Consider the following 24,904-nt stretch of genomic DNA (forward strand, 5'->3'; position numbering starts at 1 on the left):
ATCCAGGAATCGAACTGGGGTCTCCTACATTACAAGTGGATTCTTTACTGGCTGAGCTATCAGAGAAGCTGGACTCTTCTTCTCACAGACTCAATCTCTTCCCCTTATCTTGTTTTATTTTGCCCCTGACATAGCACATATTTGCTGTCTATTTCCCTCCTCAGGGAGAATGCAAGCTCCAAAAAACCAGGAATTTTTCTCATTTGTCCAGTGCATATCTGATTGCCTAGAACACTGCCGAACTTATTAGGTTTTCAAAAAGTGGTTTTTTTTTGGAATGAGTGGATGAAAGCATATGAAACCTAGAATCTTTATATAATATAAATTGATGTATATGTCTCCACCCCCCAAAACTCTTATAGATCTCAAGAGATTTTTGGAATAATTCTGTGATGGAGAAAGAGATTGATATTCTTAATTGATAGATGAGAAAGAGGCTCAGAGAACTTGGAAAACTTGCCATCCTGACTTTCTAATGCCAGTGTTCATCAATCTGGGGGCCTATTGTGGGAATTGGGAGGAAAAGCATATTAACAATTAATAAAGTAAAAAATTGGAGATTTTTTACACTAATATTACAACTGGCTTCTGCAGGAAATGTGTTGGCTTTATTTACTTAGGATCCTTTCCTTGGGGAATGGCCCTCCCCTACTTTACCTGGTTTTGGTGTGTCTACCAATCACAGACTCCCCACTCCTTGTTAACAGGAGGCCAAGCACAGGACCCAAGGTAAGCCAGTTTACATCTGAAGCAGAGGCACTTGGCTTGGAAAGTAGTGGAAGCCATCATTTCCAGTGTCTTCAGTATCATAAAGTTCCTCTAGCTCTGAGGTGTCAATATAACCTCTTTTGAGAGAGACTTTACTTCTCTTGCAGAACACTGAGATGGATGGGTGAGCCCATTCTAGGGAAATTTCTCTGACAGCATACAGCTCTGCCTTTCTTTGCATGTCTCTAGAGGCTTGGTATACAGTAAGTGCTAATAAATGTTTAATAAAGGAAGTACATACCTGAAAAATAACTTAGTTACAGTTACTCTCAAGGATTCCCATACCTATTAAGTACTTTCCCCCAGAGCACTAGGGCTAAAAGAACCAGGAGAAATCATTTTCCTTTTCAGTGATCTGGTGTGTTAAAACTTTGTATATACAGATTTGCTCTCTGAGTCTGTAAAGTCAAATCCTGGTTTGAAAATAATTTTTTTAAATTTAATTAGAGAGCTGAAATAGGGAAAGAACAACATTTTAGTGAGAGGTAAAGCTCCAATACTTTGGCTACCTGATGTGAAGAGCTGACTCATTGGAAAAGACCCTGATGCTGGGAAAGATTGGGGGCAAAAGAAGGAGGATGAAATGGTTGGATGACATCCCTGACTCAATGGACATGAGTTTGAGCAAACTCCAGAAGATGGTGAAGGATAGGGAAGCCCGGCGTTCTGCAGTCTATGGGGTCGCAAAGAGCTGGACATGACAAAGAACAACAACAACAAAGAAAAAAAAAAAAAGGCAGGTTGTGGAGCCGATAAAGTATGGCTAACTCCGAAATTCTTGGAAGCAGGATGGGGAGGAAGCAAACGCTGTTTCTAATTTTGAAGACCTGATTTCCTTTTTTTTTTTTTTGCCACCCCGATATTTTGCCCAGAAGATCAGTAGCTCAATAAAATTTGGCAGACTAATTGTGTCTATACATATAGCCCAGGTTCAGGCAGAAGGGGGGACAGAAGACAGAGGCCTGCATCTGTATGAGGTGAGGGCTCCAGAGGCACCAAGCAGAGCTACCAGAGGAAAGAGTTTCCCTGGGTGAAGACAATGGGGCAAGACCGGGCAATGTAACAATTGAGGATTTCTAAAAAACTTGTAACAACAATCATGAAAAGGTAGAGAGAAGGTATTCACTCATACAATCTGCAACTTTCTCATCAATGAAGACAGATTGAAAGATCATTTAACACGAAACAAAACAGGAGATGATTTGCAAAATCCAGGGAGATGCTGCCTGAGTGAAGTTATTAATAACAGTGCTCACACATATGGATGAGAAAATAACCTAGATGGACAGTAAAATCAGGGTCTGCAGGAACTTCTCACTGCATCCCTCGTCCTGGGGGATGTGGCACCTCTATCTCTTCTAACCTGGAATCTGCTTAATGACTCCTCAGCATGGCACTGCCCAGGTTGCTGAGGACACATCTCCTTTCTGTCCTTGGTCCTCCCAGAGCTCTGGCCCCTTCTAGGTTTGGGCAACCATCTTTTACCCTTGGACCTGGTGCTCAGTGTACTAAATTAGCTCCACAGTGCAGTCTTTTGAAAAGTCTTAATATATTAATAAAACAACTCAGAAAAATATTTCCAAAGATTAAATTTGAGGCAATCAACATTATCATTTTCCTATATAAACAATTATCTTCAGTTCTTCATTGTCTCTTCTAAACTGTGACCATATGCATATATATTTTCCAGAGCTATAAACTCTGTTATATGTTAATAATTATGCTTTTTAAAAAGCTTAATCTGAAAATGTATTGATTTATAGTTATTAACTTTAATGGCTTTATATTAGCAACTATTATTTTATCATAATTCACTTTATTCCCAAAGTGTCAAATATTTAATATTGCTTAGTATGTATACATGTATACAAATACTGCTGCAATAAAAACATCTTTTGCATAGAGCACTTTAAAAATCATTTTTGATTCTTTCTTTGAGATATATATTGCAATGGATGGGATTACCAGGTTAGATGATGGAACTGTTCTGATGCCTTGTGTTGTATGAAATAGTTCTTAAGAGTGTGAAAACCATTCCTAATGATTCCAGTGGTACACAGGATGTTAACATCCTTGCCAACTCTGTTTTACAACTAATCATTTTTTTTTTCTATTTTGGTTATTCCAATTTGTATGTGTTCAATTTTTGAGGTTATTTTTCGAAGTTTGTTTTTCCTATCTCCCTGTGTATACATTCTATATTTATATCATTTGCTCAATTATACATTTCAGAAAAAGTGAGAATTTTTACTGAAGAAAACTAATAAGCCCTTTCCTAATACATTACATATGTTTCTTCATTTAAAATTTTCCTGTTAGCTTTGTTTTTTAGATTTTATTATACAGGTGTTTGAACTCTATATGACTCCATTTGTTTTGATTATTGGAAACTATTGTTCAGTTAGAAACAGTTGTTAGAAAATAGTCATTGGGAAGTTTTATGCCCAATTGCTTTATTTTTAAAAAATTATTTATTTTCGGCTGTGCTAGGTCTTTGTTGCTGGGTGAGGGCTTTCTCTAGCTGCAGTGAGCGGGGGCTGTTCTTCGTTGTGGAGCTCCAGCTTCTCCCTGAAGTGGTTTCTGGTTAGGGAGCACAGGCTCCAGGAGTGCAGGCTTCAGCAGTCGCTGCTCTCGGGCTCGGGAGCACAGGCTCAGTAGTTGAGGTGCACTGGCTCAGTCACCCCACAGCATGTGGAAACTCCCTGGACAGAAATCAAACCCGTGTTTTCTGCATTGGCAGGTGGATTCTTAACAACTGGACCACCAGGCAAGTCCCCAGTTGCTTTGTTTTTGAAAAATAACGAACATTTCGTCCATCTCGTTTTTTTTCTTTTTTTAAACTAAGAGTGGACTTGCTCTTCACTGAGACAATTTCAGCTCCATGCTGCAGAAGTACCTTAGCCAGTAAAAGGCAACGCCCATCCTGGGGTGGGCTGCATTCCTTTATGCTGATTCTGATTTCTACTTAAAATCCTATTAAAAAAATATTGGTAACATACACATACACACACATATACACAAAACCTTGTGAGAACAAACACCATGCAAAATAACAAAATTTACTTGTGGGTCAGCTTTAGTCTAAGAACTGCCAGGCTGTATCTTTACTCTACACAGCTTTTACTACTCTGGTGTCCTTTAAGTGTTGTGGTTTTTCACTATGACTCAGCGGATGCTTTAAAGCGGACACATAGTTTGTTGTTGTTCACACAATCACCAGCCAGTGGGACAGCTATAGCAGCCAATACAAAAGGAGAGGCATCCAGTTTTGATCCTAAGTCTAGCGACCTCTTTAAAAATTTTTTTTTTGGCTGTGCTGTGTGGCATACGGGATCTTAGTTCACTGACCAGGGATAGAAATGTTCCCTGCACTGGAAGTGTGGAGTCTTAACCACTGGATTGCCAGGAAAGTCCCAACCTGACTCCTTTTTCACCATACCACCTTGTCTTACAAACACCCAAGCCTCTCCCTTTTCAAAGCACAGGAAATAGATAAAACATAAGAGCCAGATTCACGACACACTTTAAGTCCTAATAGAGAAAATCAATAGCATAAGTGAAGAATGGGATTTGTAATAAAAAAAATTCCTGAAGATTTTTCCTTGAAGATTCCTTTATAGCAATATAGAGAATAAATCAACTATGTTAAGGACATATTTTTCCCCCTACATTTAAAAAAAAATTGTCTAGTTGATTTGGAGATTGCAACATATGGTAGAGAGCAGACACAATCCATTAATATAGGATTCACAACATATTGTTAGTGATGTCTGCAGCGTCAAAGCATATTGGTTGCTGTTACTAGTTTAATCTAAATGCTGCCACTTATTTCTCAAGATGAGATGAAGGTGGAAGATGATCTAAGATTGCCTTGCCTAATATTTTTAATTTTTTGCAATGCATAGGACCAAGGAGGTAGGAGCTCCTTTCTCCTTGATAAACAGTTATCTTTTTGCAAAAAATTGAAGCTTGGTTTGATTACCTTAGCAAGGCTTTTAGGAATAATTTGAGGCAGGTAAATACAGAAGCCTTAAAAATAGGAGGCAGTGCAGGGAGCTCACCATTTGTGGTCAGAGAGCATGGTTCAAGTCCTTGCTTTGCCACTTACCAGCTGGATACCTTGGGGTGGGTAGCTTCTAGATCGCTCTATAGCGTCATCTGTAAAACTGAGATGAAGGCACCCACCCCACAGTGTTGTTACAATGATTAAATGGTATAACAAATGTAATAGGGCATAGAACAGCTGTTCAATAAGCATCAACTACTATTATCACTCCAAGGAACTGTACAGAATGAGATTTGTTGGCAACTTGGCAATTAACAGAGAAGAGTCAAAGCATTCTAATATGGAAGTAAATGTGATCTTTTTGCCCAAATATTCATACAATCAGATCTTCCAGTTGCTGAGGCTAGAAACAGGTGCACAGTTTAAGGTCACTGCCACAGAACCTTGGGTAACTATTGGGTTGTTCAAAAAGTTCCTTCTGGTTTTTCCTAAGACATTAGTGGGAAAAACCCAAACAAACATTTTGGCCGACCCAATACATTAGGTAGACTGATTGAGCAATTAGCTTGTGAATTCCAGCCACTTCAGAAGCTGAAATGTTTTTTCCTCTTGTTAAATTTGAACATGTAATCCAACATGTTTCAAACCCTAGGTCCTAATTTTAAACTGTATTTTAGTGTGCATGTTGCAGAACATACAAATAATGTCTCTCTTTCAGAAGTCCTCTTGGCTGGCATTACACAAGCTCACTTTTCTCATGAAAGGTTTCTTCCACAAAGTCAAATAGGTTGGGCTAGAATGAGTCCTTCTCTCTCTTTTAAATTCTCAGTCAAGAAGTCTGTTTCTGGGGACTTCCCTGGTGGTCCAGTGGTTAAGAATCTGCCTTGCAATGTAAGGGACACAGGTTTGATCCCCGGTTAGGGAACTAAGATCCCACATACCACGGAAGAAACTAAGCTGTCATGCCCCAACTAAGACCTGATAAAGTCAACTAAATAAAAATTAAAGAAGAAGAAGAAGATGCAGCCTGTAGGATGCAGAGGACCTTGACATTGTTTCATTTCTGGATTAGGAGTTCACAAATGTCCTGCTAATCTGAGAGTAGGCTAAGTACTAAGTAAGGGTTCAGAAGGAACCCAGAGGCCTCCTTTTCCCTTATATTCTGATAGAGTAAAAGAGGATGAAAGGACATGGAGAGTGAATGTGTTGTGCACTAGCATTTAGCATGTTTTATCTTTTGGAATTCTCAGAGTAACCTGGGGATGGAGCCTCATTTTAACCAGGAGAAGTGACAGAGAGAGGTTAAGTAAGTGCTCGGGCTCGCACAGCTAGTAACAAGTGACTGTGATAAAAACCCAGTTGTAACTGAATCCAAACTCAGGTGTGTCTGAATCTTTGCACTGTCACCCTGAAATGGGGGTAAGACTCGTATAACTACAGGATCGGGAACATTTACTGATTATTAATACATTTATTTTTAGGACTACACAGGAATTTAAGGGGCAGGCACATCTATTCTTTGTGGCTCATAAGTAATTTATAAAATAAAAAGTATAGCATAGTGCCAATAATGAAATTTGGGGGTTTATTTGTCCTACTTTTGGGGGACGCAAGACTAGCTACCAGCCTTTTCAAAATATAAGGATAATAAATCTAGAAATGGATCTTCCTTGTCCTGAAAAAAGAAAATCACCTAGGGTTTGTACCTTGGCTAAGTACGTGTAGGGAGAGTATGTCTTATTGTCCTGCAAACTGGCAGTAGTAAGTGGGACAGAGAGAGGTGGTAAGATCTAGGGTACGAGGAACAATGTACTTACTGGTACACTGGCTCTCCCAAACAAGCAGAACAAAAACAACTACAACTTTTTGCTCTTTTCCATGAGTTACTACTCCCACAATGGCTGGTCTGAAGCTACTGACATGACATCACTGAACATGGAACTGGGGAGGGAAGCGCACACTTTTGTTCTCACCCAGTAAGAACAGCTCCAGCACACCGTGGCTGCAGGTTTATTAGGGTGTGAGGGACACTGGGCTGACTGTTACATTAGAGACAAGGCTTCCCCCAATGAGAGAACTCTCAGCTTCCTTGCCAGGTCCAGGTCAGACTTAAAAAAAAAAAAAAAAAGTTTTGTTAGTGTAGACAGCATCCAATCCTGCTGCAGAGGTGTACCTGTTCCTCTCTGCATCTTTTGAATGCCAGGAGCAATACCACTTCCACACCCTGGGGAGAGTCCACTGCAGCTGGAATCACCACCACTTCTGCCTGTGGGAAGAAGGGCTCTGAGTGTGGCCCATTCTCTCCCACTGGGTACTGCAGGTGAGAGAGCTTCCCAGGAAGGGCTTCCCTGGTGGCTCAGCAGTAAAGAATCTGCCTGCAAGAGACCCAGGAGATGTGGGTTCAATCCCTGACTCAGGAAGATCCCCTGGAGTAGGACATGGCAACCCACTCCAGTATTCTTGCCTGTAGAATCCCATGGATGGAGGAGCCTGGTGGGCTACAGTCTATAGGGTGTCAAAGAGATGGACAGGACTGAAGCAACTGAGCATGCATGCGTGCGTGAGCTTCCCAGGCAGTTCTCTGTCCTGTTTGTGTGGAAGCCCCATTAACTGAACTTAATACTGGGGTGGGGAGTCAATCCTGAAAAGTCACCTCCTCTGAGACTGATAGACTGGGGATTTTGTCTTAGCCTTTCTTACAAGGCCTCTGAATTTCTGCCCGAACAGAAACTGTAAAGGAGCTGGAGCAATGAGACAGGAGGAACCCCGCTGGATTCCTAGCCCATAGGACTTGCTCCAGGATTTCTGGATGTACCGTGGGGAATGGTCTGAGGCTTTCAAAAGGGAAAGATGGGCTTTTGTTGCCCAGAGAGAGGTGATTAAAAGATGCTCAGCCAAGAGAAATAGATTCATCCCTCTTGCTACAATAAGTAATTAATTATCTGTTAAAAGATGCTTGAACACCGCAAGTAAATAAAAATAGTTCACCTAGCACCTTTTGGGAATTTTTTCCCCCATATATAAAACCATGAGAAGTAAAGGAGAAGATGTATATTTTCTTATTTTTGAACTTTAAAAGTTCTCTCCATTCTTTGTAGTTTGGTTTCTGAATCAAAACAAAGAAAAAAAAAATACATTCATAAAAGCTGTTTCCTTTTCTTTCCCCTCCATGCTCCTTCATCATATTCTCCCCAACTCAAGGCATTAACCTGAATCATTGAGAGCAGAAGAGTTAGTAACACTGAAGTAGGTGGTCAAGAGGCTGGAAGATCTTGTTTCGGTAACAGAGTCACTTTCCAGTAGATCAGAGATGGCAGTTACTGGGCCTCTTGGGCAGATCTTTAAAGAGATAGAGAAGAAAGAAAAAGTTGTTGTTGAGTGGCGACCTTATAAAACTCACACAATGGTCACCAAGTGCTTGTGGACCTCCAGGCTTCTGACCACAACACTGAATTCCTGGAAGGAGATTTTCCCGTCCCCGTCTTTGTCCAGGAGGATGATGGTTTTGTCCACCAGCTGCTGTAACTGCCAGTCTTTCAGGTTGTCCCCCACCATCATCTCCAGCACCTGGAAGAGCTCCCCGTTGGAAATGTAGCCGTCTTTGTCCATGTCGTAGATGCTGAAAGCAAACCGCAGCTTCTGCTCCTCATCTCCCCGGACGCTGAACTGGGAGGTCCCCAGGATGAACTCCCGGAAGTCCACCTGTCCGTCGCCGTCGGCGTCGAAGACGTCGATCACCCGCTGCACCAGCGGGTTCTCCTGCAGCTCCGGCACGGACGTGAACTCTTTGACGCTCAGAGCGCTGGAACTGTCCAAGTCCAGCTTCTTAAACCGCTTGCGCAGCCTTTTAATTTCATCTTCGTCAAAGTGCGAGCATATCTCCTCCGGGTAACTGGCCTCATTTCCCATTCTGGAGCCAGTCTGTTGCTCATAGGGTCGGCGGAGGGAGCAGGGGCGGTGAGCGCACACGCGGCCAGAGAGACCGTTGTGCCCGCAGGTGGAGGGTCAGGTGGGGCAGGCTCGCGGGGACATCTCTTCCCCCGCGCGCCTGCCCGCATCCCCTCTCACCTCCTCCCCCTCGCTTGCTTCAGGCAACCAGACGAGAAAGTAGGAGGTGCTGGGAGCCAAGTGGAGGAGTGGGTGAGAGAAGAGGAGAGAAGAAGAAAGAGAAGAGGAGGAGAAGGGGTGGGAGAGGGAAGCTTGCAGGGGGTAAGATAGGAAAAGTAGGAGAGAGGGGAGCTGGGGGAGAAGTCCCCTTTCTGAATCCTTCTTTCAGCACCTTAACCTTTATCTCTCTTGCTATTTTAAAAATCTTCTCACGTCCTTACTTTTCCTTCTTCTCTTGGAAAGTGAACTCCAAGGGGGTGGGGCTGCCTCTGTATTAATCACTTCAGTATCCCCAGCGCAGTGCCAGAAATGCAGTAAGTGTTTAACATATGTTGAATGACTGCATCAACTGCAAGCAGGGGCTCCTGATGCTTATTTGCAGACCTCCTCTAAGGACTAAATGAGATAACACATCAAAGCGTTGGTGTCATACATACATCAACAGTTGATCCTTGAACAACATGGGTTTCTACTGCGTGGGTCCACTTATATGCAGATATTTTTCGACAGTGAATACTACAGTACGGCAGGGTTGGCGTTGGTTGAATACTCTGAGGCAGAATCATGGATGCTGAGAAAGGATACCCAGGGCCGACTATAAAATTGAGGATTTTCCACTGAACAGATGGTTGGCACCCCTAAACCCCCTGGCACTGTTCAAGGCTCAAGTGTTTTTTTAAAAAATTCTCTGGGAGGGAAAGCCAGGACTGACATCTTTCTGATGCAGTGACCACTGACCTTTTTTAGAACATTGGGTTCAGGGTCTTTGTAAGAGACTGTCCAGATATCGCACAAAATTTCTCATATGGATCATCTACAGGCAGTAACATATTCCTGAGGAATACACACAATGCTGAATTCAGGGCACTTTTCGGGAAGATACAGGTCCCAAGACCTTGGGTCCCAAGACCTCTGTCAGCTTATTATTTCAAATACATCATCTCAAACCCACTCCTTATTTTTGTTGGGCTAGTGCCTTATGACTGTCCTGCAGATCACTTTAAGGAATGGCTGCAATGTGCCCTGAGAAGCTTTTGCTGTGTTTTGAGAGTATAAGAGGCCCTTAGGCTGTCTCACTCTCTCCCACCTTGCTTCAGCTGGATTTGTTCCTATTTTGTTGATGATGAATCTCACCGTCATTCCCCAGATTCCTTCTTCCTTTAGGAACACATCAGTTCCTCCAAGTGCATACAAAGTATTAATATATTTGGTTCAAGAACATTCATTTTAAAGGGACTTGGGGGACTCCTAGGACCCTAAATCAAACTGGAAGAGGCAAACGCTCCCTCATTTTAAAAAAGGTTGGCACCTTTTTTGTGCTTTAGTTCAGCCAAAATATCAGCCTGAAGGTAGTCATGCTGAAACTGGCACAACAAAGCCATGGAATACCTTACCATTAGGTCTACACAGCTTAAAAGAAAAGGAGGGACTTCTCTGGTGGTCCAGTGGCTAAGATTCCACCAATGCAGCGGGCCAAGGCTGGATCCCAACCTGGCGTGCTGCAGTCAATGAGTGCAAACAGTCAGACACGACTTAGTGACTGACTAGATCTGAAAGAAGCATGGTCGAGTGGAAGGAATTTAGAGTGGTGTGTTAGGGGTGGGGCAGGCACACAGCTGGGTATTAGCATGAGATCATGACCTTCAGCGCAAGACCTTTAACCAGAGACCATTAGCGCCTCAGTGGTGGTGGTGAGAGATCCAGCCTGGCCAACAGTCAGCTGGACCAAGGTCCTCGTGTTTGTGAGCGTGGGGAGAGGCAGATTGTGGCCTTCTCCCACGGGCATTCCAGGCCTCTGGTGTCAGGCCAGCAGGTGAGCTGGGGGCCTGGGGACAGGCAGGCTGAGCGCTGTGCCCAGCAGAGCTCTCGCTATGGCCGCCCATAGGCCTTGAAGTGGTGGTGAACCTCTGCCCCACCCCCTGCGACCTAATGGCGGCAGCAGTCATCCTGGCTCACAGTGCTTGAGACCCGTCCTCGTTTGGGGAGTCTGAGCAGCCTGAGGCCTGCCTGGGTCCTGGGCGCCTGGCTCCCTCAGTGATGACAGCTGGGCAGGGTCTGGGGACCCGGCCCTGAGAGCACTGCCTCTTCAGCGGGGCGTGGGCACTGGAGGGAGGACCCGGACTGCGTGGATCAAATGCTTCTGGGCAGGATTGTTGTTCCGTCACCAAATTGTGCTCCACTCTTTGTGACCGCATGGACTGCAGCACGCCAGGCTGGGCAGGGTACTGGTCTGAAAATGGACTTAGCCAGGGCTGGACCCTGAAGGATGAAAGTCAAGCCTTGGGATCTTGAACAAGTAAAATAAGGGGTAACAATGTTACTTTGCCTGCAGCATTTAAGTGTTCAAAGCCACAAGCAGGCAAGGAGACAGAATTAAATGCCTCCCCTTCCCTTTCTTGTCAGAACAGAGAGTAACATGTGCTTTTGTGGAAGTTTACAGGAACATCCTGACCTGAAGAACAAAGGATCTGACCCCAAGAAGTTTGCAACAATTAACCACGTCCCTTTATGAGAGGGATTTGCTGTAAACTTTCAGGGAGTTTGGGGGTTTTTAAGGCATGAGTCACCTGTCTCCTTGCATGGCCTTGCAGTTACCCTTTCTCTGCTCCAAACTCTGAACTTTTGGTATTGTTTGGCCTCACTCTGCATGGGGCACACAGACTTGTGTTTGGTAAAACAGGATAATTGAATCTTAACTGTCCACTTAATAGCTGTAAGTAGCGTGGACGAGTTGTTTAATGCCAGTTTTCCCAATCGTAAAATGAAGCTAATAATGTATCTCATACAGTTGTATGAGGATTAAAGCTGTTACTAGCTAATAAGATAAACAATCATTATTATTACTAATTTTGTTATTGTTTACTCTGCTGGTGGAGATGAAGGCTTAAAGAAAGAATACTTGGAAGCCTGAGCACTTAAGTGTATGTATGTCCATTTGATGAACACTCCTTGTATACCGTGTACACTATGCCACTTGCTACTCTCAGTATTTTGCCAGGATTAACTTCAGATGCTCCTGGGCAGTGTTCTTTGGTGGCTGATGGCAAATTTTCCATTGCAGGCAAGCAGTGATGAACCTCACTCGTACTCCTGCGGAGTCCTCACGACTTTTTCTGAGTAATGTTCTGAAGGTCATTCTTTAGGAAGGAGTCATTAGTGTGGAAACTCTTAAGTAAGTATCTTCCTCTATGTGGTGTGTTTTTAGGAGGTAGTGAGGTGCAGTGGTGAGAGCATAGGAATTAAATAGACCAGGTTCCAGTCCCTGCTCTGCCCCATTAGCTGTGAGCTGTTAGAGGAGCTGTTACTGTCCTAGCCTCACTGTCCTCATCTGTAAAGTGGTGATAATCATTATCGGCTTTATCTATTCTCTGTGGCTCAGATGGCAAAGAATCTGCTCACAATGCTGGAGACCTGGGTTCGATCCCTGGGTTGGGAAGATCCCCTGGAGAAGAGAAAGGCTACCCACTTCAGTATTCTGGCCTGGAGAATTCCATGGACTATATAGTTCATGGGGTCACAAAGATTTGGACGTGACTGAATGACTTTCACGTTCACATTCACTTATTCTGTTCTAAGAGTGAGAAGAGGGACTGCATATAGAAATGTTATATAGAAGGAGAAATATTGTCCCCAGAGTTAACTAATTTAATGATCAAACAGACAATACCAGGAAGATGGTACCACTTCCTTGAAATAATTCAGTGAGCAGTTGGAACTGCTTTACTGCCTTGTAGACGAGATAATGTGATGTTGGATCTGAAATTTTAGTCAATGTAAAGTTGAGTTTCCCATTGTTCCACATTTCATAAACTTTGTAGTTCAGCATTATTATGGGACTTAGTGTTATTGTTTCAGTATTCTCCAGCCATTATTCTTAGTCATTTCCATGAAAAATGCTATTTGTCACTCTCTTTATCACTATGAAGGGATGTGGATTGCTGGACATTCACTACAGTAAGCATGTTAAAAGGATTGACTGGTTGTTCTGGAAGAAATTAGGATCCTGACACCATCTCCATTTTCAATAAGCCATTTTCTTGTCCTCAAGAATTTTCAAAAAAAGAAAAAAGGACTGTGAAGGGTTATGTGCAAATATAGCTGACGTTGGAAAATAGAAGTAATGAGAACTGAGAATCAGGTAAAACTTCATCTTCCAAGTTAGTCAGGAGAACAGGCTTCTGAGTAATTCACATAGTTACTCTGCAAGCTTTACAGGTGGAAGCCCTCATGTTTCTGTGATTTCACTGGTCACCATCTTTAACATCTATTTGTATTGAGGTGGCCACCATGTAGAATGTGGAACAATATAGCTCAAAGTTTAAAACCTTTCATGAGCTCTGCTGCGCAGCTCCCTTAGCGGTTGCCACCGCTGGAGACGGTTGGAAGAACCGTTGTGGGAGTGCTACCCGAGGCGGGCGACTTCTACTTCCTCACAGCCAGGCCCCGCGAGCACCTGAGTCGGCGCTACTGTCGCCCGACAGGCATTTAAATCAAACGGTATTGAGATGGATTGGGTTATGAAACATAATGGTCCAAATGACGCTAGTGATGGGACAGTACGACTTCGTGGACTACCATTTGGTTGCAGCAAAGATGAAATAGTTCAGTTCTTTCAAGGGTTGGAAATCGTGCCAAATGGGATAACATTGACGATGGACTACCAGGGGAGAAGCACAGGGGAGGCCTTCATGCAGTTTGCTTCAAAGGAGATAGCAGAAAATGCTCTGGGGAAACACAAGGAAAGAATAGGGCACAGGTATATTGAGATCTTCAGAAGTAGCAGGAGTGAAATCAAAGGATTTTATGACCCACCAAGAAGATTGCTGGGCCAGCGACCAGGACCATATGATAGACCAATAGGAGGAAGAGGGGGTTATTATGGAGCTGGGCGTGGAAGTATGTATGACAGAATGCGACAAGGAGGTGATGGATATGATGGTGGTTATGGAGGTTTTGATGATTATGGTGGCTATAATAATTATGGCTATGGAAATGATGGCTTTGATGACAGAATGAGAGATGGAAGAGGTATGGGAGGACATGGTTATGGTGGAGCTGGTGATGCAAGTTCGGGTTTTCATGGTTGTCATTTTGTACATATGAGAGGACTGCCTTTTCGTGCAACTGAAAATGATATTGCTAATTTCTTCTCACCACTAAATCCAATCCGAGTGCATATTGATATTGGAGCTGATGGCAGAGCAACAGGAGAAGCAGATGTAGAGTTTGTGACACATGAAGATGTGGTAGCTGCCATGTCTAAAGATAAGAATAACATGCAACATCGATACATTGAACTTTTCTTGAATTCAACTCCTGGAGGCGGCTCTGGAATGGGAGGTTCTGGAATGGGAGGCTACGGCAGAGATGGAATGGATAATCAGGGAGGCTATGGATCTGCTGGAAGAATGGGAATGGGGAACAGTTACAGTGGAGGGTATGGTACTCCTGATGGCTTGGGTGGTTATGGCCGTGGTGGTGGAGGCAGTGGCGGTTATTACGGGCAAGGTGGCATGAGTGGAGGTGGATGGCATGGGATGTACTAAAAGCATAACCACACATAGAAAAGTCCTGACAACAGCATCTGGTCTACTAGACCTTCTTACAGAATTACTTTCTTTTGTATTTTAAGAACTTTATAATGACTGAAGGAATGTGTTTTCAAAATATTATTTGGTAAAGCAACAGATTGTGATGGGAAAATCTGTTTTCTGTAGGTTTTATTTGTTGCATACTTTGACTTAAAAAATAAATTTTTATATTCAAAAAAAAAAATAATAAAACCTTTCATGAAGGACTTCCATGGTGGTCACGTGGTTAAGACTTTGTCTTCCAATGCAGGGGGTGTGAGTTCAATCCCTGGTTGGGGAACTAAGATTCCTCATGACCAGAAAACAAAACAAAAACAGATTATAGACAACAGAAATAATGTTGTAACAAATTCAATAAAGACTTTAAAAATGGTCCCCATTAAAAAAAAAAAACTTAAAAAAAATGTTAAAACCTTTCACGAGCATCAGAGTTCTCACCTGTGACTTAGAAATAATATAGTGGTGGTGTTATTATAGGTCTAAGTGGGTCAGTCAGTTCAGTAGCTCAGTCGTGTCCCACTCTGCGACCCCATGAATCGCAGCACGCCAGGCCTCCCTGTCCATCACCATCTCCTGGAGTTCACTCAGACTCACGTCCATCGAGTCCGTGATGCCATCCAGCCATCTCATCCTCTGTCGTCCCCTTCTCCTCCTGCCCCCAATCCCTCCCAGCATCAGAGTCTTTTCCAATGAGTCAACTCTTCACCTGAGGTGGCCAAAGTACTGGAGTTTCAGCTTTAGCATCATTCCTTCCAAAGAAATCCCGGGGTTGACCTCCTTCAGAATGGACTGGCAAGGAGATCCAACCAGTCCATTCTGAAGGAGATCAACCCCAGGATTTCTTTGGAAGGAATGATGCTAAGTGGGGTAACATCTACTTTTTTAAAAGCACCCCAAATAGCACATCAGAACACATTAAGGACTCAAAAGGACCCTGAGCCCCTAATTTTGTCTCCTTATTCTTCCCTTTCCTACTCCTTTTTTTGCTTTCTCAAAGCAGAATTTTGACCCTGGATTTATCAGTTTTATCATTTTTATCATTCTTTGATGTGACAAACCGTGTTTGAAGTTTAAATCCAGTTAACAAATGTTGCAGCAACATGGATGGACCTGGAGGGTGTGTTATGCTAAGCGAAATATGTCAGAGAAAGACAAATACTGTATGTTTTCACTTATATGTGGAATCTGAAAATAAGACGAATGAATATTATAATACAGAAACCAACTCACAGAGAACAAACTAGTGGTTCTGACTGAGGGAAGTGGTGGGGGGAGCTGTAAGAGAGGGGGCGGGCAATTAAGAGGTATGAAGGACTGGGTATAAAATAAATAAGATATAAGGATGTCATGTACAGCACAGGGAAAATATGACCAATATTTTATAATATCTTTATATGGAGTATAAGCTATAAAAATAGTGAATCCCTATGTTGTAAACCTGAAAGTAATATCATAAGTCAACTCTGTGCTTGCTTAATTGTTCAGTTGTGTCTGACTCTTTGCGACCCCATGGACTGTAGCCCACCAGGCTACTCCATCCATGGGGATTCTCCAGGAAAGAATACTGGAGTGGTTTGCCATGCCCTCCTCCAGGGGATCTTCCCAACCTGGGATCAAATCCAGGTCTCCTACACTGAAGGCGGATTCTTTACCATCTGAGCCACCAGGGAAGCCCAAGAATACTGGAGTGGGTAGCCTATCCCTTCTCCAGATCTTCCCAACCCAGGAATCGAACTGGGTCTCCTGCACTGCAGGTGGATTCTTTACCAGCTGAGCTACCAACTCTACTTCAAAAAAAAAAAAATCCATTTAATACATACATGTTGAGCACCTACTATGTGCCAGGAGATGGCGTTTTCTGTGAACAAGAAACAGTCCCCTGAGAAATCTACTCTTTAGTAAGTGTTTCAGCTTTAAGGATGTAACACTATTTGCTCAGCCTTTTATGTTCATCATGTATAGTCAAAAGGATCAAGATGTTGATTTTCTTCTGTAATTCTGGGATGGTATTTAAAATGAGCTTTGGAATATATGGCTTTTTAATCATAATTTTGCTATTTAACAACTGTGTGATCTTGGGTTGAGTTACTTGTCTGAAGCACTGTTTGCTCATCTGTAAAACAAAGATACAATTGCTAACTTATAGCATCATTTTCAGGATTAAATGAGATAGAATGCATAAAGTATTAGACTCTGTGCCTAGCATATAGTAGATACAAATATGGTAGATATTATAATTATTGCCTACTGGATACTAGCTTAGAAAATTCTAATTCTAATAGACTATTTGCATATATAGACATGCAGATACACTCAACTACTCCTTTGTTTTTACACAAATATTTATTGAGCTTCTGAAATATGAAAGGCATATGGTAGTAACCTAAGGCAAATACTTTCCCACCTGTCTCTGTCCTTATGGAGATTACTATTCATAGGGAAGATGCCTATTAACCAAATTATCATGTCCATAAATGTACAGGTGAACCCATGGTGAGCATCACAGATGAGAGGTCACACATTAGGAACTTGATTTAGTCAGAAAGATGAACAAAACCCCTGTTGTAGAAGTGATGATTGAGCTGAAATCTCAGGGAGAAGTTAACTGGATATTTGAGCAGGGATATGTGTTCCAGGAAGAAAGACCTCTGGGTGCAGACTGGGGCAGAGGAGCGCATCAGGTAAGACAAACTTAAAGGCCACTTTGGCCAGAAAAGGGAGGTCAAGGGAGAGCATGGTATTAGATGAAGTGAACAGATGGTCTGACCATGCCCTAGACATTGAAGAAAGGGCAATATTTATTCAATCATTCCTTTACAGGGCATCATTTATCCAGTTATGTTTTGATATATACAACACTGGGGGCATGTAGAGATGGTCCCTACTCAGAAAATTTACTGATTACTGAGTGAATGGAAGCATTAAAGACTGATTGCTTACAGCACAAGATGGAAAAAGAAAGATACCATCTGAGAGGTAAGGGCAAAAAGCTGTAAGAATTCAGAGAACTGAGAAATTGTTGAGACCTTCCTAGAATTCTTGCTGGAAAGGAATGAAGATTCCCCCACCCGCCCCAAGAAGTACTGTTTGATTCTGATGAAAACAAGGGGGGACAAAATCCATGATCACAGAAGTGGGAAAGGGAGCAGTGACAGATACCAGTGACTAGTTTAATGTGGCCGAAATACTTGAGTGAAATAATGGGAGGTGAGCTGGAAGGAACAAGATCAAGAAGAGTTTTGAATGTTTGGCTGAAGACATTTGGTTTTTATATGACAGGGAAAGCCAGATGAGTGACCTAATCAGAATCATAATCTAAAAAGATCAACCTGGCATTGTGAAGGGTGAGCTGAACAGGGGGAGAGCCTGACACTTAGGTGAGCAGCCAGCAAACAATGAAAACTATGCCTGTTTGTCTGGAGTATGAGAGCTGAGCAAGGATGAAAGAGGCACAAGAGGAGAAAGGTGAAGTGTGTTAATTTGTTGGGCTTCCCTGACAAGTGCCACAAACTGGGTGGTGTTTTCAACAGAAATGTTTTATCTCCTGGTTCTGAAAACTAGACATTTGAAATCAGGATGCCAGCAGGACCACATTCCTTCAAACCTGTAAGATCCTTCCTTGTTTATTCCTAGCTCCTGACAGTTTGCTGGCCAGCTCTGCTGTCCTCTGGCCTCAAGCCGCCATAAATCCACCCTCTGCCTTCGTGGCCGCGTGATCTCCCCGTGTCTCAGTCTCTGCAAGCTAGTTGTCTCCGTACAGGGACGGCAGTCATGTTGGATTAGGGACCCTCTCCACTACAGTATGACTGTTTAATCTCCTCTTCAATGACCATATTTCCAAACCAGGCCCTCTTCTGAGGTATCAGGGGGCGGACTTCAACCTATCTTTGCTAGTGGATGGGGGGGGGGCACAATGCAACTCATAAAACTAGGCTTGAAGTCTTACTGGATAGAAAGACAGAGGGGGCAGGCAAAGATGAAACTCCAAATGTGACTGCACTGGCTTCCCTGGCTGACCTCCCCTGTGCTTGGATGTTGCAGGAAGCTGCCTTTACTGTGTGATGAGATGGGGATCCTGTAAAGGCTCCAGGGCTCCTTGCCCCGCACCCCTGACAGTGCTGGCTTCTCATCCAACTCCCACAGCTATGGCAGGAAGTGTTTCCAGAGGAAACGTTAGGGCAAGTTTTCACATTACTAGACTTGGTTAATACTGTCTGAGAAATAAAAAGCATGGTTTTCTGATATTTTGTAAAACTTTACACTATAACCACTAGATGGCGATCTTCACACATTTTCACGTTTCCCATCAACCCCCCACCCCCACCCCCCCGCTCCCAGAAGCAGGAAACTTCAGAACCTGGAGGTAATTATTTAGCACTTGGAATAATTATGGAGGAGTCCTGTTTCATGTGATTCCCCCACAGATTTAAGTGTATGGAAATCTAAAAAAGTGAAAGGAAGACTGTCTCTCACAATAGTCCTAATCAGCTTGAGCACTGTTCACACCTTTTAGTCACATAGTAAATCACATTTATAAATATTCATGAGCTCATTGAATTCAACCAGAGGGAAAACAAGGACTATTAACAGTAGGCGGTCATATAACTGATGCCCAAACATCTCTGGTGTATCAAAGAGGAGAATCTTATGCCGTGTTATCTGGTTACATGCTCATTAGCAAGGGTCGGGTGGGGGGTGGGAACTTGTTGGAATGTTTTCACTGTATCAGAATTCAAGCTTCTGTCATTTATGTTAACCAGAGAGCCATAGAGAAGCAGCTCTAGCTTTGTGAAAACAAGCAAGAGAAACAAGACTAGAGAATTGTAGATCTCCAGCCTGTGTACCCAGCAACCCAACTTGGAATGCTGTTTAAAGAAAATAGTTATTGTTGTTTCTTTAAAGATTTGGTTTAAGTTGAGGCTAATGGTTTGTGTAAGCCATCTTCATGTTTTCTCATTGAAATCTAGAAGCTGAGTTGGACAAAAGGAATAACATAAAATTGTAGGTGCTCGTTAATAAGGCATACTGCAAAATAGAAAATTCCAGAATCTTATATTTCTCAAGTTTCCCCCCCAAAGTCTTCAGTTCTATAATATGTAAGTATTATATAAAAGAACATTTATGTTGGAATTATAAGATGCTTCTGCTTTTTTGGAGATGGGTCCAAAAATAAGCATGTACTTATTATTTATTAAGTATTTTTTCTTCTATATGCATAGTCTGTACTCAGGCAAGGAGGAGGAAACATTTGTTCAGCTAGGTGAATTAGTTCTGGTAAGAGAAGGTGAGGCCTTTCTGAGGCTGGCCTCCCTTTCTTCATGCACAATTCCGCCACATTATAAAAGGACACACGTACAGCTTTGTGTTTCTTTAGGTTTTCAGAAAGCGCTACCTGGATAGGTTCCATCTGACCTTATGCTTGGCTTAAATATTAAGCTTAATTACTTAGGCTATTTCAAGGGAAGCACTCAGCTGTCAAGGTGGTTCTTGACTTACACAGGTTTTCAATTTAAAGCAATCTACAGTCATTAACTCTCCCTGCCTCACCATAACTTTCATCAGGTTGAAAAGCAGACAGTGACATTTTAAATTGAAAAAGGAAGTGGCAGGGATGAGAGAGGTGCAGGAGGCTGTTGCGATGTGACCTAGTTGTTAACAGCAAAAGAGACTAAGTTAAAACTCACCGCTCCCCCACTCCTGTACTATTCCGTTTGGGTCTTTAAAGATAAACTGCAAAGAAAATTGACAGGCACTGAAGCTCCTTGATGTGACTTGTGTGATCTCTTTGGCTTTCAACATATAGATGACTAACCCATTCCTCATCCCCACAAAAAATTAAGAGGGAAGAATGGGTCCGCTATGAGAAAGCTCCACTTTCTCAGTGAACAAATATTACTAGGTTTCACACTAGATGCTTGTTTTGGTGGTCAGGGATGGAGAGCCCATCAGTTCATCGTCCTCCTCAGGGTCTCAGGAGCCAGATCTTCAGCTAGTTAGGTCAGGATTCCTCTAAATGTGCCTGCCTGAGAACCACAGCATTCTCAAAGCAGGACATGCTGCATGGCTCAATCTTAAGGGCAATAAACAGGCTTCAGAGAAATTAAGTGATGTGCTGAAAGTCACTCAGTTGGTTCATGAGAGAGTCAGGACAGCTACCATCCTGACTACCATATGATATGATAACTACCATCCATTCAGTACGTACCACATGTCAGACAGTTTTATGAACATTATCTCTGTTCCTTACACCAAGCCAAATCATTAAATCTTCTCTCCAGTTAGTAGAGGAGGAAACTCAGAGAGGTTAAGCAATTTGTGTTCATGATGTCTTTTGTACATTTTACATGGGGATATTTTGACACAGAGGTTGTTTTTACATTTGCACCTCTACAGTGCTCTTAAACCATTTACACGTCAGCTTAAAATATCACCTAATAATGAGCTTCACAAACATCCTCACTCCACCCCTGCTCATCCTTACTGGATGAGGTTCAGGATTGGGGGTTGCCAAGGATGGATAAGATCAAGAATGAATGAAAGGTTGGGTCGGGGTTAGGGGTCAGGAATGGGGTGAGGGCAAGGACTGAGTAAATTCAAGGATGGGGTGAGGGTCAAATTGAAGGTGAGATCATGGATGGAATGGGGCAAAGTTTCCTAATGTGCACTTTCTTTAATATTAATTTTTTTAAAAATCCACTGAAAAGTGTAATTTACTTTTAGACTGTCTCAAAATTTATTTTTCCTTTTCCCTACTTTACATAATTGAGGTTTCTGGATTTCTGAAGTAGAGCTGCCTTCACTGCAGTGTCCCACCTCGTGCTTAGTATGTTATTTGTTTCCCTAAACATCCAACAACAACACAAGGAGACCCATGGATTCAGAGGCAGAAAGCTTCATAAAAACCCAGCAAGCTATGGCTTCAACTGAGGCTCACAGAGATTCAGTAACTTCCCCAAGGATGTGAAATTGTCTCCTCAGAGTAATGATAGGGCAAGGGTGGTCTGCCTCCTAAGACCAAGGTCATTCCAGTCCTGGTTGTCCTACCTCCTCCTCTGTAATCCATGCAAGGGACAATCTCCCTCCCTGCAGGCTAGACCTTGGTCTGCACATTCTAGGTGGTCAGGCTGCAGGTGCTTTCTTTTAGCTGGCCCCTTCCCCACCTTCACTTGCCATGAGTGGCTGTTCTAGACAGTTTTTACCTCCCAGACCCACTCTCCACCTCTCCCCATCCCAGTTTGTGCCATGAGGAGGCTTATGGCCTACAGTGACTGGTTTCCTTGGCTTAAGACAGTGGTAGAAGAGGCTGGGGTTGGGGGAGCGGAGAGGAGACTAAGGTCAGGTATTTACTTCCTGGCCCTCTCTCAGCCAGATCACTGTGGCATGTATATGCCCCTAACCAAAGGCTCCAGCTCCTATTTTAATACCCTCTCCGGAAGTGAAAGGCAAAGGAAAAAAGGAAAAATATACACATCTGAATGCAGAATTCCAAAGAATAAAAAGGAGAGATAAGAAAGTCTTCTTAAGTGAACAATGCAAAAATTTGTTGAAAACAACAGAATGGGAAAGACTAGAGATCTCTTCAAGAAAATCAGAGATACCAGGGGAACATTTCATGCAAAGATGGGCACAATAAAGGACATAAATGGTATGGACCTAACAGAAGCAGAAGATATATTAAAAAGACGTGGCAAGAATACACAGAAGAACTATACAAAAAAGATCTTAGTGACCTGGATAGCCATGATGGTGTGATCACTTACCTAGAGCCAGACATCCTGAAAGTCTGGAGTGTGAAGTCAAGTAGACCTTAGGAAGCATCACTACAAACAAAGCTAGTGGAGGTGATGGAATTCTAACTAAACTACTTCAAATCCTAAAAGATGATGCTGTGAAAGTGCTGCACTCAATATGCCAGCAAATTTGGAAAACTCAGCAGTGGCCACAGGACTGGAAAAGATCAGTTTTCATTCCAATCCCAAAGAAAGGCAATGCCAAAGAATGTTCAAACTACTTCACAACTGCACTCATTTCACTAACAAGGTCATGCTCAAAATCTTTCAAACTAGGCTTCAACACTACATGATCCAAGAACTCCCTGATGTTCAAGCTGGTTTTAGAAAAGGCAGAGGAACCGAAGATCAAATTGCCAACATCTGTTGGATCATCAAAAAAGCAAGAGAGTTCCAGAAAAACATCTACTTCTGCTTCATTGACTATGCTAAAGACTTTGACTGTGTAGATCACAACAAACTATGGAAAATTCTTAAAGAGATGGGAATACCAGACCGTCTTACCTGCCTGCCTTCTGAAAAACCCGTATACAGGTCAAAACACAACAGTTAGAACCAGACGTGGAACAACAGACTGGTTCCAAATTGGGAAAGGAGTATGTCAAAGCTATTATTTTCATCCTGCTTACTTACCTTATATGCTGAATATATCATGTGAAATGCTGGGCTGGATGGATCACAAGCTGGAATCAAGATTGTCAGGAGAAATATCAATAACCTCGGCTGTGCAGATGACACCACCCTTATGGCAGAAATCAAAGAGGAAGTAAAGATCCTCTTGATGAAGGTGAAAGAGGAGAGTTAAAAAGCTGGCTTAAAACTCAACACTTAATAAATGAAGATCATTGCACCCAGTCTCATCCCTTCATGGCAAATAGATAGGGAAACAATGGAAACAGTGATAGACTTTTTTTTCCCTTGAGCTCCAAAATCAGTGTGGATGGTGACTATAGGCATGAAATTAAAAGATGCTTACTCTTTGGAAGAAAAGCTATGACAAACCTAGACAGCATATAAAAAACAGAGACATTACTTTTCTGACAAAGGTCCATATAGTCAAAGCTATGGTTTGTCCAGTAGCCATGTGCGGATGTAAAGAAGATTGAGCACTGAAGAACTTGTGCCTTTGACCTGTGCTGTTGGAGAGGACTCTTGAGAGTCCCTTGGACTGCAAGGAGATCAAACCAGTCAATCCTAAAGGAAATCAGTCCTGAATATTCATTGGAAGGAGTGATGCTGAAGCTGAAGCACAAATACTTTGGCCACCTGATACGAAGAACTGACTCATTGGAAAAGACCCTGTTGCTGGGAAAGACTGAAGACAGGAGGAGAAGGGGACGGCAGAGGATGAGATAGTTGGATGGCATCACTGACTCAATGGACATGAGTTTGAGCAAACTCTTGGAGATGATGAGGGACAGGGAAACCTAATGTGCTACAGTCCATGGGGTTGCAAAGGGTCAGACATAACTGGGTGACTGAAGAACAAAGGCAGTAGTGGAAGATGCCAGGGCAGAAGGAGACTAAGGTCAGGTATTTACTTCCTTGCCCTCTCTCAACCAGGTCACCGTGGCATGCTTATATCCCTAACCAAAGGCTCCAGCTCCTATTTGAATGCCTTTTTCTGTGCCTCCCTGGATTCTAGGAGTGGCTCTCTCCATGTTTCCCTTTGAGCTAAGGTGTGCTTCCCTAGCGTAGGTAATGTCTCCTTCACTTTACTTGCCCTGAGATATTGCAGTATTTCTGTTGTTTCCTTAGATCACACCTCTGTAAAGAGTTTCTTGAAAATTCTCCTCAGGCTGTCCGAGTGTGCTATCCATTCTCCGCCCAAACAGTTTCCTCTTTCTTCTTAACTATAACCAGGTGGTTAAAAGGCATATTATTCAACCCAATATTTAAAGGAGACTTATATTAAAGGAGGTATCATCATAAATCTGAATAATTTCTTGAAAAGTTTTGGGAGTTTGCTAAGCTGTGACCTGCTACTGTCCTTTTCCTCATTTGTAAATAACAGATTTCATAAATCCTGGAACCCTCAAATTCAGTGGCTCAAAAAAATTACATTTTTGGAGGGCTGAGTCAGAGTAAAATGAAGGAAATTTTATACTTCTATACTTTTTTCCTGTGGAATTGATTGACAATGAGTCTACTGTGGGCAGAGGCACAGCTGTGCTAGAAGGATCATGAAGAAACATCTGAGGTCAATTTAAAATTCTTCTCTGAAAATTGCTGGAGTCTGGTCTGCAGAATTGGACCTGCAATTTTCTAGGTGACTCTGGGGAGCAGATAAAGCCCTAGAATTAAAAAAAAAAACAAAAACAATTTATTCTCCAGAGAGATTGCCGCTAGACAGCTCTAGGGTTGCCAAGAGATAAAGGGTAAATAGATCAAGGTTCTCACAGGGGAACAAGTATTAATGTCCAACTGTGAGAAATAGGTGGAAGAAAGCATGCTAGGTGACCATATATTGCTAGTATTCATTTGCCAAATGAGGATTTTTTTTCAGAGTGAAATTGTTTAATGACTTTGTGGTAACAGATGTGGACTAGGACTGTACCTGGAAAATGGGAGGTCAGAGGAATGTCCTTCTTAAGAGCACCTGTTGGGAGAGGTACCCTCCAGAACATTCCTGCTTCTGCTGT

General features: G+C 42.6%; 3 protein-coding genes across 3 annotated transcripts in view; 1 reads left to right on the plus strand and 2 right to left on the minus strand.

Annotated features, from left to right (window-relative positions):
- The window catches only part of GRIN3A (glutamate ionotropic receptor NMDA type subunit 3A), a 142,017-nt gene that overhangs the window by 20,121 nt on the left and 96,992 nt on the right, over window positions 1-24,904 (minus strand). The window lies entirely within an intron of this gene.
- PPP3R2 (protein phosphatase 3 regulatory subunit B, beta) lies at window positions 8,171-8,683 on the minus strand. The gene has a single exon (XM_040240851.1). The coding sequence runs from the start codon at window positions 8,681-8,683 to the stop codon at window positions 8,171-8,173; it is 513 nt and encodes a 170-aa protein (XP_040096785.1).
- Window positions 13,236-14,656, plus strand: LOC120864037 (heterogeneous nuclear ribonucleoprotein H3-like). The gene has a single exon (XM_040240839.1). The coding sequence runs from the start codon at window positions 13,387-13,389 to the stop codon at window positions 14,425-14,427; it is 1,041 nt and encodes a 346-aa protein (XP_040096773.1). The 5' UTR covers window positions 13,236-13,386; the 3' UTR covers window positions 14,428-14,656.

Source organism: Oryx dammah, unplaced genomic scaffold (genome assembly GCF_014754425.2).
Source record: "Oryx dammah isolate SB20612 unplaced genomic scaffold, SCBI_Odam_1.1 HiC_scaffold_1, whole genome shotgun sequence".
NCBI classification, from domain to species: Eukaryota; Metazoa; Chordata; class Mammalia; order Artiodactyla; family Bovidae; genus Oryx; species Oryx dammah.